At 46.7% G+C, this 15,122-nt stretch overlaps 1 protein-coding gene across 3 annotated transcripts; it reads left to right on the plus strand.

Annotated features, from left to right (window-relative positions):
* Positions 1-12,507: 12,507 nt before the first annotated feature.
* On the plus strand, positions 12,508-14,505 carry CUTA (cutA divalent cation tolerance homolog). Of its 3 annotated transcripts, none has more exons than XM_081900088.1 (6): positions 12,509-12,621; positions 12,963-13,120; positions 13,230-13,289; positions 13,816-13,861; positions 14,157-14,206; positions 14,306-14,505. In XM_081900088.1, exons 1-6 carry the CDS (start codon positions 12,550-12,552, stop codon positions 14,403-14,405), a joined length of 486 nt encoding a protein of 161 aa, XP_081756214.1. In that variant the 5' UTR covers positions 12,509-12,549; the 3' UTR covers positions 14,406-14,505. The 3 variants fall into 3 exon arrangements, with proteins under 3 accessions (XP_081756215.1, XP_081756214.1, XP_081756216.1); XM_081900090.1 differs by lacking the exon at positions 12,509-12,621 and adding an exon at positions 12,745-12,855; XM_081900089.1 differs by lacking the exon at positions 13,230-13,289 and having other exon boundaries at positions 12,508-12,621.
* Positions 14,506-15,122: the final 617 nt, after the last annotated feature.

Genomic DNA, 15,122 nt, shown 5'->3' on the forward strand with positions numbered 1-15,122 from the left:
ATTTTTTGTTTTGTTTCGACTGTGGCAGGAAACTTAGACTAAGGATTAAAATCCTCCTGGCTTCAGATCATTCTTATTTTTAATTTCAAGCTGATAGAGACAGAGCCTTACTGTAAATTCCCTCTCTCTCTCTGTCAAGCGCCATCTTACTACTTTCAGTGAGTGGAAAGTAACCAGGGGCGTCTTACCCATAGAGGCTAGTGGCGCGAGGTGCCGGGGCGCCAAGTTCTGGAGGGTGCCAGGGAAGAGGTGGAGGCTGGACGCAGCACCACGGATATGCTTAAGACGGCCCTGAAAGTAACTTATAAGTATCACTGCCTGCCTTGTCCTCTTCACTGTTCTTTGCTGAAGCCTGGCAAGACTTGAATGTGAGGAATCATATTTCCTTTTGCTTACTACTCAGTCTATCACCTGCTATTTTTGTAGGAGGGAAAGAGGGTGACTCCAAGAGTGCTGGGACACTCTGGAGAAGTATATCTAAGGCCAAGCAGCCTAATCTCAAGCTTCCATTTTTTACTCTGCAAAGGGATGGTCGTATTTTAACACAGAAAGGCTGAGGCTGGAGACTTGCTGATGTGTGGGTGTTATGAACTGGCACCATGGGAACCCCCAAGGGAAGAAGGCTCAGAGCCGGGGGTTGGTGGTGGGACACTGGGAGCAGACTGGGAAGAGGAGGCGTCGGAAGCTGAAGAGGCATCAAGGTTTGGTGAGCAGGAAGGGGCAGAGGCTGGAAGTTGGAGAAGAAGGGGCCAGAAAAGCAGATTGGGACTAAACATTAGGAAGAACTTTCTAAGAGCCACTCAAACCGCAGAAAATATGACCCCCTCGGGAATGAGCTGCCAGGGGACAAATGGAGTACAGAAAAATGTAGATGTTATGGGTAAGGGGGCTTCTCCTTGCCAGATTTGAAGTTATATTATGAGGCGTCCTGCCTTTGCTGGCTGCGGGAATGGATTTTGCTAAAAAATACAGATTTATTAGATCTTGAAGGTCATGATAATAGGTTTGGGTGGCACACATATTTATGGTATGATAAAATGAAAGTACATAAAAGATTCCTGAACCACTTGATAAGAAAATCAATCTACAAGGTATAGGACAGATATGAAAACTTATTAGAACGGAGAACACCATGGTGGCTCTCTCCATTGGAAGTAATTTTGGTTTAAAAAATTGAACATGAGAGGTTCATGGCATGCTTGGCAAATCCACACCGTGATCAGCTCCTGCCCAGAAACCAATGTCCCCACTGTGGAAGGATGTGTGGATCCAGAATTGGCCTCCACAGTCACTTACGGACTCATTGTTAAAACCATGTTTATGGAAGATAATCTTACTCGGCTATGAGGGATCGCCAAAGAAGATCTCCAGATGAAGGAACGTATGCAAATTCAATTAATAATAATTGTGGTGGTTGTTGTAGGCATCCATCTGTCTTGGGAGACAATATTCCCCCCCCCAAAAAAAATCAGCCATGAATGGAAGCCCACATACTGCAGAGGTGCCAAGAGGCCTGGGCTGAGGTACGGCTGTTAAAAGCAGGCCAGGAGAGCAGCCGAGCAGATCTGCCGAGACCCATTTTCCTTACAAGTCAGGAGACCAAAAGTGTTGCCACTGTCCTGGCAGGTAGATGAGTTCCCAGGTACACCCAGCCAGGTCCCTTCTGACCTTGCCAGGTAGCAGCTCCACGAAGAAGACTCTTGGGGGATAACCAGCGTCATAGAACCACCATACTTAACTCCAATTAATGCCTGAAGGGGTTAATGCCATAGAGTAAACTGTCCTGCCAGGCTTAGCTAGGCCACTCTCCCTCACCTTGGGAGGGAGGAAGCTGCTTTTCCCATTCCAGGAAGGAGGTCTAAGCTGGGGGCTCCAAGCTTAGATTGTGTGGCTTAAGCAAGCCACCTTGGTGTTTCTATACAAATCCTTTAGAAACATTTACCTTTGGGAACTTACATTACACTGCCTGCGTTTTTAACTTACCTAACATGCCGTCTCTTTCTATGCCAAGGGAAGTGGGGAACTTCGGAAGCAACTTAGAAGGGCATATTTTAAAGGTCTAACAGCCTATATTTCCATCATTCTTTTTTGCATCTTTTGCATTATTATTATTATTAGAGTTCATATACCGCCTGTCAGAGCTAACCCCAACCCTAACCGTCTGGGAATCTTCTGATTCGCTGGAGAAACTCATGGAATCTCTTGGGCCACTGTCATACTCCCCTACGCTGCCCTCGGATTCTTCCCCTTCGCTCTCCATTCCCTCTCTCCCCTGTGCCTCTGCTCCTGAGCCCCTGACACCGCCATAGACCCGGAGGTCTCAGGGTGGTTCACAGAAAAGATCACAACATATATACTGGCATCCTCACCAAGGAGTACTTGCCCAAACGAGGATCTTGGCATCTCTTTAATACCTATTTTTATTTTAAACCAAAAACTAAGAAAACAAAAACTATGAAATGCTCCCTTCTACAGAGGAAACTGTGGAAGACCTGCCCCCTGCAAGCCATCCCAGATGACCAGAGAGGCAGAGTGGGCAACAGCCCATGGGCTTAGGACCCTCGTATTTACGGGACCGCCTCTCCTGGTATGCCCCACAGAGGACCTTAAGGTCCATGAATAACCATAGTTTAGAGGTCTCGGGCCCTAAGGAAGTCGGACTATCCTCCACCAGGGCCAGGGCCTTCTCAGTGATGGCTCCCACCTGGTGGAATGCTCTGTCCCATGAGACTAGGGCCCTACAGGATTTAACCTCCTTCTGCAGGGTCTGTAAGACAGAGCTATTCCGCCTGACTTTCAATTTGAACTTAGCCTGATCTTTTGTTCCCCTTCCCTCCCCCTCCCCGTTTTATGAAGATTACCCGCTCTGGGATCCCACAGCTAATTCTCCCCTGGTCTCCTCACTGGCCCAAATAGGACTAATTCAGCCAGCAAGCCCTGGTGATCATCTAATGTTTAGTGGATGGATTTTTCCCTAAATTGATTTTAGAATTTATTGTTATTCATGCTTTTATACTATATTTTATGCTGTTTTTTGTTGTATCACACTTAAGTGTTTTAAATTTGTTGTTAGCCACCCTGAACCGGGAAGGGTGGGGTATAAATAACAATTTATTATTGTTATTATTATTTTATTTTTATTAAATGTTTATTAGCATTTTCAATAATAAAACAAAAACAAAAAATAAACAAAAAGTAATAAACATACAAAAATAAAACACATAAAATTTCAATTGCTTATTTTCTTTTACCTTATTTCTCAGACCTCCTCACACCTCCCCTTCTTGTATTCCAATTTAAATTGTTAACTCAGCAAATCCTTATTACTTATTTCTCAACCTTAACTTAATAATTTATTTAAACATATTATTATTTTACTTTTTCTCTTTAGTCCATTTCCTCAATTTATCTTTGCTAACCTTATTTTCATTTAATTTAGTTCATTTTAAAAACCAGTTTTGCCTTATCCAAACTTAAACATCAATACTTATATATCAATACTCATTCTTAAAACATTTTTCTAAGATCGACCAATATTCCCTTCCACAAATTTCCCAATTTTCATACCAATAACAAAACAGAATAAAAACAGAACAAATTATAATTATGTCCCCTTTGGATTCCCAAACTCCACCCCCCCTTTCCCGGTTTCAGTCCCCAACAAGTGTCCATCAGTCTCAATCTACTATCAGCCTGGGTCCGGGGGGGGGTGACACTTCAGCTCCCAAAATTTAGTTCTTTATCCTCCAGTAACATTTCTTATACTGCCAAACTGTGAAATTAAAATATTTGACCAAAAAAAAAAAAGAGTTCTCTCGACCCTAGTTAGCAGGTCCTTTGTTTTAAATTATTTACAAATCGGGGAGGCAGACTTCCTGTTTAAGCCTTCCCCGATCATGCCTAATTCATAAACAATTTCTTTAAAGATCCAATTTCCGTACTACTCACGGGTTGTTACTTTACAGTCCGATTGTTCACAAGAAGAAGTCAGCGCTCTCCGACAATGGCAGTGCGGCTTCACTCTGCAGAAGGAGCAGTCTCCTCTCAGCACCGCACCGCTCACCCCATCCCTGTTCCGGAGCCTTTAAAAAGGGTCTTTCGCAGCTCGAGGGGCGCAAATGGTGCCCGCCGAGTCACCATGCTCACAGGCTTCACCGCTTGTGATTTTTAAGGGTCCCCGTGTCGCCGCAGCGGCAAGACCCAATCCTGCGGAGCCGATTCCCTCCGGAGCTCAGAGGGAATCCGCCATTAGTCGATCGTGCTAACCCGGAAGTCTGTTATTATTATTTTAGGGGCACCGTGAAAATGAATAAAAATAATATTGATTTGATCTTGAAAGAAAATGACAGTCAAGTATTAGGATATAATTGGCAAGGCGGGGTGAGAGATTTCAACTGTCTAGGGGCCCCCACAGTATTTAATCCAACACTGCCTGCAAGGAGCAGAGGCCCCCCTCCCTGCAAAGCTGTCCCCCCCCCTAAAAACTTGAATGTAAAAGGATGAAGAAGTAAAAGCAGTGTTGATACAGTGAGCAAAGGATGTAGGTTATAACTTACCAATTAATTTACGGCAGACGTTGTGGAAAGAGGATTTAAAATTTACGGTTTGTTGTGCATCGAAGGAAAACTACATGAAAATTATGTACCGTTGGTATTTGACTCCAGTAAATTTGGCAAAAATGTTCAAAAAATACATCTCACTTATGCGGGAAATGTAAGGATAGAGAGGGTACCTTTTAATATATGTGGTGGTCATGTAAGGTAGTAAAGGTGAAATATACTCGGAGTCGAGTGTAAATTTCATGCTCTTTATTTATCTCATAGTAGCAATGAATTAAACTTTTCCCCAAATGTCTAGCTGTATATACATTATTTACACAATGGGCCCCACGTGATTGGCTAATTCGGGGCTGTTCCTGTAGTCCAATCAGGTCGCTGATTCACTTCATCTAGGAGCCTGATTGGCTGCTCCTGCAGGCCAATCAGGTCGCTGATTCACTTCCACCTGGATCTGGATTGGGTGGCTCCTGCGGACCAATCAGACTGCTGCATTCTGGATCCTATTGATCTAGGATTAAGCTCAGTACAGAACACCAGGGCTTCTGGGAAATGATTTATAATGAATTGGGAAAACAAACCCCAGAAGCCTTCTTACTAGGTTTAACAGGAGAAGAAATACCAAGAGACCTAAAAAGACTGTTTCTGTATGTGGCAACAGCTGCAAGAATGTTGTCAGCCCAGATGTGGAAGGAAGAGAAGGTCCCAACAAAAGAGCGGATTACCAAAACGATGGACGATGCCGAATGCTAAAGATGACCCGGAAGATCAGGCACCAAGATGACAAAAAAATTAATCAAGAATGAGAAAAAAATTGCAGAAGACCTTAGAAACCATTGCAGTTACTTAGAAACATTAGCAGGATTTATTTAACATTTATGAAGTAAATTTTATTTAACATTTATGAAGTAGTAAATAAGGAGGTGAAATAGAATAGATAAATATGCAAGAAAAGAGGGTGAAATATGGAAACCAGGGCGGACGGGGGAAGTCCGAGGGGTTTGTATAACCCCAGTACTGTATATATGAAAAATGTTTGGAGTGTATGGAAATAATGTTAATATAAAAAGGGGGGGGAGTAAAATTAAAAAGCTCGAATGGCCACTGAAGAAAAGGAGAATTGGGGGAAGCTTTCCTTACAGTGGAGGAATGAATGCAAGAGGATGGATGGGGGGCTGGGATGGGGTGTCCTCTTTCAATCCTGCGCCCCCCCCCTTCCAAGGGTCCTCTGGCAAGAGGAAGGGAGAAGGGGGGGCAATGTGTCCTGAGTTCTCACATCCCCAGTGAAAATATCCAAGATGTGGAATAGCATAACATCAAACATTGAGAACTTCCCTAGACAGGGCTGCCTTCAGATGTCTTCTAAAAGTTGTACAGTGGTACCTTGCTGCTCAAACTTCATCCGTTCTGGAAGTCCGTTCCAAAACCAAAGTGTTTCAAATCCAAGGCGCGCTTTCCCATAGAAAGGAATGCAAAATGGATTAATCTATTCCAAACTTTTTAAAACAACCCCTAAAACATTGATTTAACATGAATTTTACTATCTAACGAGATCATTGATCCATAAAATGAAAGTAATATTCAATGCAAAAAGGTTAAGGGACCGCTGACCATTAGGTCCAGTTGTGGCCGACTCTGCGGTTGTGGCACTTATGTCGCTTTATTGGCCGAGGGAGCCGGCATACAGCGGGGATTCGAACCGCCGACCTTCTGATCGGCAAGTCCTAGGCTCTGTGGTGTAACCCACAGTGCCACCCGTGTCTCAATAATCAATGTACTGTACCATAAAATAAATAAGACAGTATTTTAGATTATAAAAATTAAAATTATATTTTTTCCTTACCTGCACTGATGATAGCAATTGTTTGGATGAGGGGCTTTTATCCATTTCCGCAGGCACACAATCAAACCCAGTAGCTAAACTGGGTTCCACACTGTCACAAAAACAAATTAACTGGAAAAGCCTCAAAAACAAAAACGCAAAACCAATAGCAAAACCAAGAGACCAAGTGCAGTGGTACCTTGGTTCTCGCACCTAATCCGTTCCGGAAGTCCGTTTGACTTATGAAATGTTTGAAAACCAAGGTGCAGCTTCTGATTGGTGCAGGCACCCTGGAAACAATAGCTGACAGCCGCATCGGACGTTCAGCTTCCAAAAAAAGTTCAAAAACTGGAATACTTACTTCTGGGTTTTCAGTGTCTGGGAACCAAGACGTTTGAGAACTGTAGTGTAATTTATCTCCTAGACATCTGATTATTATTATTTTTCCCTGATGGGGTATCCAAGAGCCTGCATAGAGTCCTTATGTAGGTTCTCTAAGAGAAAATAACAGAAGCCAGCCAGAGAATATTGAAAAGCAAAGCAGCTAGTAAGCCTGATCTTTATTAAACTGTTGCAACAGGATCCCCCATTCCCCTTATATGGACTTTTGAAGTTGCCCATCCTATAGCCAGAGACCCCCCTCCCCAAAAAAATAATCATACATAGATTACAGAAGGAGGCAGTCTCCAGCAGAAATCCTGCCTGGCAGGATACCTGACAACGGTCACTGATTGCTTTACCTGTGCAGCCTGGCCATTCTTTTGTGATGGTTAATACTTTAGTTCCTGAATCCAGGTCACAGGCTCACTCTGTTCATACACAAATATGCCCTAAAGACAGGATTTGTAAGCGAAAAAGAATATTTGAGGTTACAGGAAGAGTAAAAATGGTTTCAGGATTGCTCCCCTGTACTATTTCAGATATGTGGTTTATATACTTAGGTGTTTGCCTTGTAAATTTATGAACATTTATTGCTTATATATAAGACCTTAGAATTCCTATAACACCCTATTCCAATATATGAAATAACATAACATCAAACCAGAGCCGGATTTAGGTTTGATGAGGCCCTAAGCTCCCGAAGGTCGTGGGGCCCTTTATATGTCCAGCTGTCCTTTGTCGATGGGATGCAGGTGGCGCTGTGGGTTAAACCACAGAGCCTAGGATTTGCCGATGAGAAGGTCGGCGGTTCAAATCCCTGCAACGGGGTGAGTTCCCGTTGCTCAGTCCCTACTCCTGCCAACCTAGCAGTTCGAAAGCACATCAAAGTGCAAGTAGATAATTACCGTATTTTTTGCTAAATGAGACTCACTTTTTCCCTCCTAAAAAGCAAGGGGAAATGTGTGTGCGTCTTATGGAGTGAATGCAGGCTGCACAGCTATCCCAGAAGCCAGAACAGCAAGAGGGATTGCTGCTTTCACTAAGCAGCGATCCTTCTTGCTGTTCTGGCTTCTGAGATTCAGAATATTTTTTCTCTTTGTAGAATAGTGGGTAGACATGGCAGACGACACAGCGATTTCTTCAAGCAGCTCTTTATTTTGTAAGCTGGAACAGAAGACTGAACCACAAACAGCTCAGCCGGCCTGCTTTTATAGGCAGCCGGCTGTCAACATTGTAACAACAACAACCCAGAGTTTCCCGCCTAAAATAACTGACGTGGACCTGAGTGAAAACTATCTACAGACCTGAGTGAAAATTATGTACAGTATCCCCCTGCTGGCCCAGGGTGAACTTCACTACATAAGACTCTTGTTTTCCTCCTCCAAAAACTAGGTGCGTCTTGTGGTCTGGTGTGTCTTACAGAGCGAAAAATACGGTAGGTACTGCTCTGGCAAGAAGGTAAACGGCGTTTCCATGCGCTGCTCTGGTTCGCCAGAAGCGGCTTAGTCATGCTGGCCACATGACCTGGAAGCTGTACACTGGCTCCCGCGGCCAATAAAGTGAGATGAGCGCCGCAACCCCAGAGTCGGCCACGACTGGACCTAACGGTCAGGGGTCTCTTTACCTTTACATAAGCTCCTGAAGGTTGTGGGGCCCTTGATATAGAATCATAGAAGAGTAATTTGGGACGCAAGTAAAGCAGTCATGAGAGGGTTTTTGATACAGCAGAACGCAATTAAGAAGAAAATCCAAAATGAAAAAAGGATAAAATTTTGGAGAAAATAAAGGAAGGAGAAAAGAGACTGAGAGCAAAACCAAAATCACAGGAGATCCTGAAAGAGATAAAGTTATATCAAGTACAATATACAAAACTGATTAATCAGGAAATTGAATTGAAGATCAAACAGATGAGACAAAAGACATTTGAATCGGCAAATAAATGTGGGAAATTGCTGGCTTGGCAAATGAAAAAAAGACAAAAGCTTAATACTATCACCAATTTGGAAGTGGAGGGAAAGAACATACAGAATCCAGTGGAGATTAGGAAGTGCTTTCAGAGGTATTTTAAACATTTATATACACAGGAGACCCAGAAAGAAATGGACATTGACCGATTTTTGAAAATAAATGGATTACAAAAAATCTCTCAAGAAAAAATGCTAATGCTGAATTATAAAATAACAGACCAGGAGGTTGAAGGAGCCATTCAGAACATGCAATTGGGCAAATTCCCAGGGCCGGACCGCTTGACCTCAATATATTACAGATCCTTGAAAGAATGGTTAGTACGGCCTTTAAAGGATGTTTGTAATGAAATACTGGAAGGGAAAAAGGCACCAGAATCGTGGAAGGAGGCATATATTATACTTATACCGAAAACAGAGTCTGAGAAGACACAGCTTAAGAACTACCGCCCTATATCATTGCTCAATGTGGATTACAAAATTTTTGCTGACATTATGGCTAAAAGGTTAAGAAAGATACTGGTAGAAGAAATCCATAAAGATCAAGCGGGCTTTCTCCCGGGGAGACACTTGTCTGACAATGCGAGGAATATAATTAATATTTTAGAAAAATTACAAGTGAAGATCAACACAAAAGCAGTTTTGATATTTGTGGATGCGGAGAAAGCCTTTGACAATATTTATTGGAGTTTTATGAAGAAAAATTTACAGGGAATGGGGGTAGGCCAATGTTTTGAAAACGGTATAGGTGCAATTTATTCAGAACAAAAAGCCAAATTGATTGTGAATAACGTAGTTACAGAAGAGTTTAAGATTGAGAAAGGAACACGACAGGGGTGCCCAATCTCTCCATTGCTTTTTATATCAGTCCTGGAGGTTTTGCTAAATATGGTTAGAAAGGACCAATTGGTCAAAGGCATACAAGTCGGAGCTAAACAGTACAAATTGAAAGCATTTGCGGATGATTTGGTATTGATATTACAGGAGCCAGAATCTAGTACTAAAAGAGTATTGGAATTGATTCAAGAATTTGGTCAGGTAGCAGGTTTCAAGTTGAATAAATTGAAAACTAAGGTTTTAGAGAAAAATCTAACACCGATTGAGAGAGAGAGGTTTCGTAAGAGACAGGATTAACATTGGTTAAGAAAGTGAAATACCTTGGGGTTAATATGACTGCTAAGAATGTGAACCTATTTGAGGATGATTATGGGGGATGTTGGACGGAAGTGAAAAGGGACTTAGAAGTGTGGTCAGGTTTGGGGCTTTCATTGCTAGGCCGAATTGCGGCGATGGGGATGGGTGTATTGCCGGGGATGTTGTTTTTGTTTCGGGCATTGCGGATTTTGGACGGAGTGGAGTGCTTCGGGAAGTGGCGGAGGGATGTTTCTGGATTTGTCTGGCGGGGCGGGAGGTCCCGAGTGAAGTTTAAAGTGCTAGCTGATGCTGGGGAGAGGGGTGGTTTTGCCCTGCCGGACCTTAAGCTTTATTATGAGTCAGCTGCATTTTGTTGGCTGAAGGAATGGCTACTTCTTGAAAGCACTGATGTGTTGGATTTGGAAGGGTTCAATAATGTATTTGGTTGGCGTGCATGCTTGTGGTGTGATGGGGTCGGGGCACGTGGGGCGTTTGAAAACCGCATTGTTGGGAAGGCACTGTTTGGTGTTTGGATAGGATGCGGGGATTTGCTTGAAGGCGGGGCTCCGGGGTGGTTGTCACCGATGGAGGCGGGGGCTCTGGGGGGGCTCAATGTGGAGGCCAATTGGCCGAGGTGTTGGGGGATGCTGGAACAGGAGGGAGACAGATTGAAGCTGCAGTTTTGACAAATTAAAAAACAAAGTGCGGGATTGGCTTCATTGTTGTCAGATAATGGAGGTTTGTGATTTGGATAGGAAGGTTGGGTTTCAGGTGGAGAAGTCGGGATTGGGGGCAAAGTTGTTAGATCCTGGGACTGGGAGTCTGTCAGGAGTGTGTGGCTTGCTGTTGAAGTGGAACACTCAGGATGAAACGGTGAAATCAGCTATGATTAAATGGGCACAGGATGTTGGACATAATATGATGATAGCTGACTGGGAACAGTTATGGACCACAGGTACGAGGTTTACGGCATGTAATGCCTTAAGAGAGAATATAATGAAAATGATATACAGGTGGTACGTAACACCAGTCAAGTTGCAAAAATCTATCACTTGCCCGATAATAAATGCTGGAAATGTAAAGAGACTGAAGGTACATTCTTTCACCTTTGGTGGACATGCCCAGGGATTAAGACTTTATGGGAGATGATCTACAATGAAATGAAAAAGGTATTAAAATATACCTTTCTGAAGAAACCAGAGGCCTTTCTCCTGGGCATGGTCGGCCAATTGGTGCCAAAGAAGGATAGAACTTTTTTTATGTATGCAACAACAGCAGCAGGAATACTCATTGCAAAGTATTGGAAGACACAAGATCTACCCACCCAGGAAGAATGGCAGATGAAGGTGATGGAGTACATGGAACTGGCGGAGATGACTGGCAGAATCCAAGACCAAGGTGAAGAGTTGGTGGAAGAAGATTGGAGAAAATTTAAAGTTTATTTACAGAAACATTGTAAAATTCAGGAATGTTAGAAGGATGTTGGAATGAAGTAATGCGGTATTAGCAGAAATGATATAAAAGGTTAGGTAAAAATTGATTCTTTAATTGTTGAAAGACGTAAATGTAAAATTATACTACATTAGGATAAACTATTAGGATAAAAACCAAGTTGAAAAGGATTTGCTGGAATATTTAATTGAACTAGAATACAAAAAAGGGAGGTGTGAGGAGGTCAGGGAAATAAGTAAATGAAAGATAAGACATGGAAAGAGGGAAATGTTTTGAATTGCTTTTATTTTTCTGTATTTTTCTGTATTTTTCTGTATTTTGTATTTTTTGGTTTTTTTCTTCTCTTTTTTTCTTATTTTTTCTTTCTCATTTTTGTAACTTTTTTGCAACTTTAATAAATATTATTTTATATATATATAAAAGATATAGAATCATAGAATCATAGAGTTGGAAGAGACCACAAGGGCCATCGAGTCCAACCCCCTGCCAAGCAGGAAACACCATCAGAGCACTCCTGACATATGGTTGTCAAGCCTCTGCTTAAAGACCTCCAAAGAGCAGAATACAGTGGCACTATTACTTCCCTTGATCTAGATGCAATACTCCTATTGATGCAGCCCAGAATTGCATTGGCTTTTTTAGCTGCCGCGTCACACTGTTGGCTCATGTCAAGTTTGTGGTCAACCAAGACTCCTAGATCCTTTTCACACGTACTGCTCTCAAGCCAGGTGTCCCCCATCTTGTATGTCCAGCTGTCCTTTGTCAACAACAAATTGTCACTGTTTTGTGTTGAATATATGCTATATGCTAATTTATGGACCTAAGAGGCATCTTAAAGCCATTTGCACATAACAAAATAGGAGCTGACGCAGCACAAAACACTGTTGCTGTATGTAGTTTTTATTTTATTTGTTTTTATCTTATATTTTGGAAATGTGCCTCGTTTCCCCCCCTTTGGTCTTTTAGGGGGCCCTAAGCTGTAAGTATTTATCTCCTTGACCTCGAATTATTATGAAAAATGAGTCCCCTCTGCCCCCCCCCATTCCTTTCCAGCAGCTTCTGCGGCCTTGGAAGGTCAGAGCAGAACCATAATAATGTTTTTTTTGGGGGGGCAGCCGCATTTGGGGCGACGCTGGAAGACCTCCCAGGCCGGCCGCGCAAGAGACAGGGCAAAGGGAGGAGCGGACTGGGCATGCGCGCGCTTCACCGGCCGCATTCCCACCTGGCGGGTGCGTCGAAAATGACGTTCGTGGGCGGGGCGGAGAGCGGGGCGGGGCTCGTGCTCACGTGGTGCGGACGCGACGGAGAGCAGGTAGGGGGAGAGAGAGCCGGGGAGCCCCCCCCAAAGCAGAACCGGGGACCCCCTGCAAAGAGCCCCCAAACCCTGATCCGCGCCCCCTTCTCTGCAGGCGGGAGTTCCACCGGGAAAGGGGCGGGGCCAGGCAGGTCCCTCGAGGGGAGGGACGGGGAGACCCCCTTGCGCCCCCCACCCGCCCCCATGCCAGGCCGGAGCAGCCGAGCGCAGATGGCCCGAGGCGCCTGCGGTGTAAGTAGCTGGAGTGGGGCCCCCCGATACCCCCACGCCCCCATCACCGCCCCGGCCTGGCTGGGGGGGTCATGGGGTCCCTGCCACGCCCCCCCTTTCCTCCCCAGGTCCTTCTCCTGGCCCTGCTGATGCTCCCTCTGCTGCGCGCGGCCTGCCAGCTCTTCTCCTCCATGGCCGCCTCCGCCGGGGGCCCCTACGTGCCCGGGACCCTCGCGGCCGCCTTCGTCAGCTGCCCCAACCAGACCGTCGCCAAGGAGATTGCCAGGTGAGCCCCCCTGGGGGTGGGGATGGATGACCCCGGGGTCCCTCTCCCATCTGCTGCTCTGGCCGGCCCTGAGGGTCTCTCTCTCCCTCCTCTGCCCCCCACCCCGCAGGGCCGTCGTGGAGAAGAAGCTGGCAGCCTGCGTCAACATCGTCCCCCAGATCACCTCCATGTGAGTGAGGAGGGCCGACCCTCCGCCCAGCTCAGGCCTGGGCCAAGGTGGGGCTGCGAGGCAGCAGGGCACCCCAGAGAAGGGGGGCGGGGGTACACCACCCACCCACCTCCCCAAACCCAGGCTGAGGGTTGGGGTTGGACTAGATGCTCCCTGGGGTCCCTTCCAGGATTTGGGGGGTTTCCTCCCTGTGCAGTTTCATTTCGTTATTATATTTACATACATTTTTATTATTATATACATTTCCCTTATTCCCACCAGGAGCCCTGCAAGGGGGGCTGGGCCCGGGCCCCTTTGCACCCTCTGCAAAAGGGCTCCCCCCCTTCCTGGGGGCATCACAAGCCACCCCCTTTTTATTTCATCACATCTCTGCATGGCCCACCCTTCCTTCCTGGGTGCCAAATGTGGTTCTGCTGCCCCTCACAACGGCCCTGGGAGGCAGGCCACGGCCAAGGTGGGGCTCCCAGGCTCCCTCGCCTGATGCTCTAACCACTGCCCCACCGCTGCCTCCCCATCTCTCTTGCAGCTACGAGTGGAAGGGCAAGATTGAGGAGGACTCGGAGGTGCTGCTGGTGAGTCCCTCGGCCCCCTGCTGCCCCCCTCCCTATAGGTCCACAGAGGCGAGGGGGAAAGCGGCCTCCAAACGCCCAGCTGCACCACCTGGTCCTTGGATTGCTCCACTGTGCTGGGGGGCAGGGAAGTCCCCCATTAAGGAGGTGCTGTGCTGGGCACCTGGGAGGGATTTCTGGCCTGGTACCCCAGCCCAGAATACATTGGGAGGCTGCTCAGAGCATCCCCTCTAACCATTGGGCGACACTTCCAGTCGATGAACGCTTTGCATTCAGATCCTGCCTCTCCCCCCAACAGATGATCAAGACGCGCAGCTCTCGTGCCTCGGCCCTCGCAGAGTTTGTCCGGTGAGTCGCCTGGGGGTGAGGATGGCCGGGGGGACACACATTGAAGGACCCCCACTCCAGCCCTGCTGTCAGGTGACGCCCCCTTTTCTGCCCCTGCAGGTCGGTGCACCCTTACGAAGTGGCGGAGGTGATCGCTGTCCCCATCGAGCAGGGGAACCCTCCCTACCTGCAGTGGGTCGAGGAGACTGTCCCAGAGTGAAGCGGAGGGGCTGGGGGGCGCCCCACGGCCAAGAAGGAGGTTTTAGGAGGAGAGCAGAAATAAACACCTCTCCGCCCCTGCCTGGTGGGGAGAAAGCCAAGGTGGTGTGGTCTGAATCTGTCTCGGGGGGCAGGAGGTGGGGGTCCGGGGAGGGGTCTCTGCCAGGGAGGCTTCGGCCTGCAAACTGCCCTGATCTCTCGAAACTGGACCCGCAGAGCAGCTGCGCCAAGATCAGGTTTCGGGAATGATGCGACGTCCCTCCTCCGCTGGCCCTCCTAAATGGGCTCTTGTCCAGCCCCAGGCAGGGCTCCCCACCCCACAGCCAGCCAGGCGGGATCCTGGCCCCCTCGGCTCTGCCTCCGAAAGGCAGCCCTTCCTCAAGCAGCAGAGTTAACCTGCGGAACTCCCTCCCACTGGAGCCAGCGATGGCGGGCACGCTCCGCCTCCTCAGTCGTCGGCAGCCAATTCTTCCGATCGCCAGTTGCTGGAAAACACAGGAGGAGCAAGTTCCTCTTGTGCCCCGATCATAGAAGCGTGGGCTGGCAGAGCTGGCAGGGACCCTGGGGGTCATCTCGCCCAACCCCTTGCAGTGCCCCAGCGTGGGGCTCAAACCTGCAACCCTGAGATTCTGAGCCTCGTCCTCTCCTGACCCAGCCACCCCAGCAGTCCTGCCTGTGGGCTGCCTTTGGCCTGCCAATGGAGCCTCCAGACCCAGCA

Source organism: Podarcis melisellensis, assembly GCF_964234715.1.
Source record: "Podarcis melisellensis genome assembly, chromosome: 2".
NCBI classification, from domain to species: Eukaryota; Metazoa; Chordata; class Lepidosauria; order Squamata; family Lacertidae; genus Podarcis; species Podarcis melisellensis.

Excerpts from the sequence above, each read along its gene's own strand:
- CUTA (XM_081900088.1), top strand. The coding sequence starts at position 12,550 with ATGACGTTCGTGGGCGGGGCGGAGAGCGGGGCGGGGCTCGTGCTCACG. Across the intron at positions 12,622-12,962 it reads GCGGACGCGACGGAGAGCAG|GTCCTTCTCCTGGCCCTGCT; the intron begins GTAGGGGGAGAG and ends TTTCCTCCCCAG. Across the intron at positions 14,207-14,305 it reads GCCCTCGCAGAGTTTGTCCG|GTCGGTGCACCCTTACGAAG; the intron begins GTGAGTCGCCTG and ends CTGCCCCTGCAG.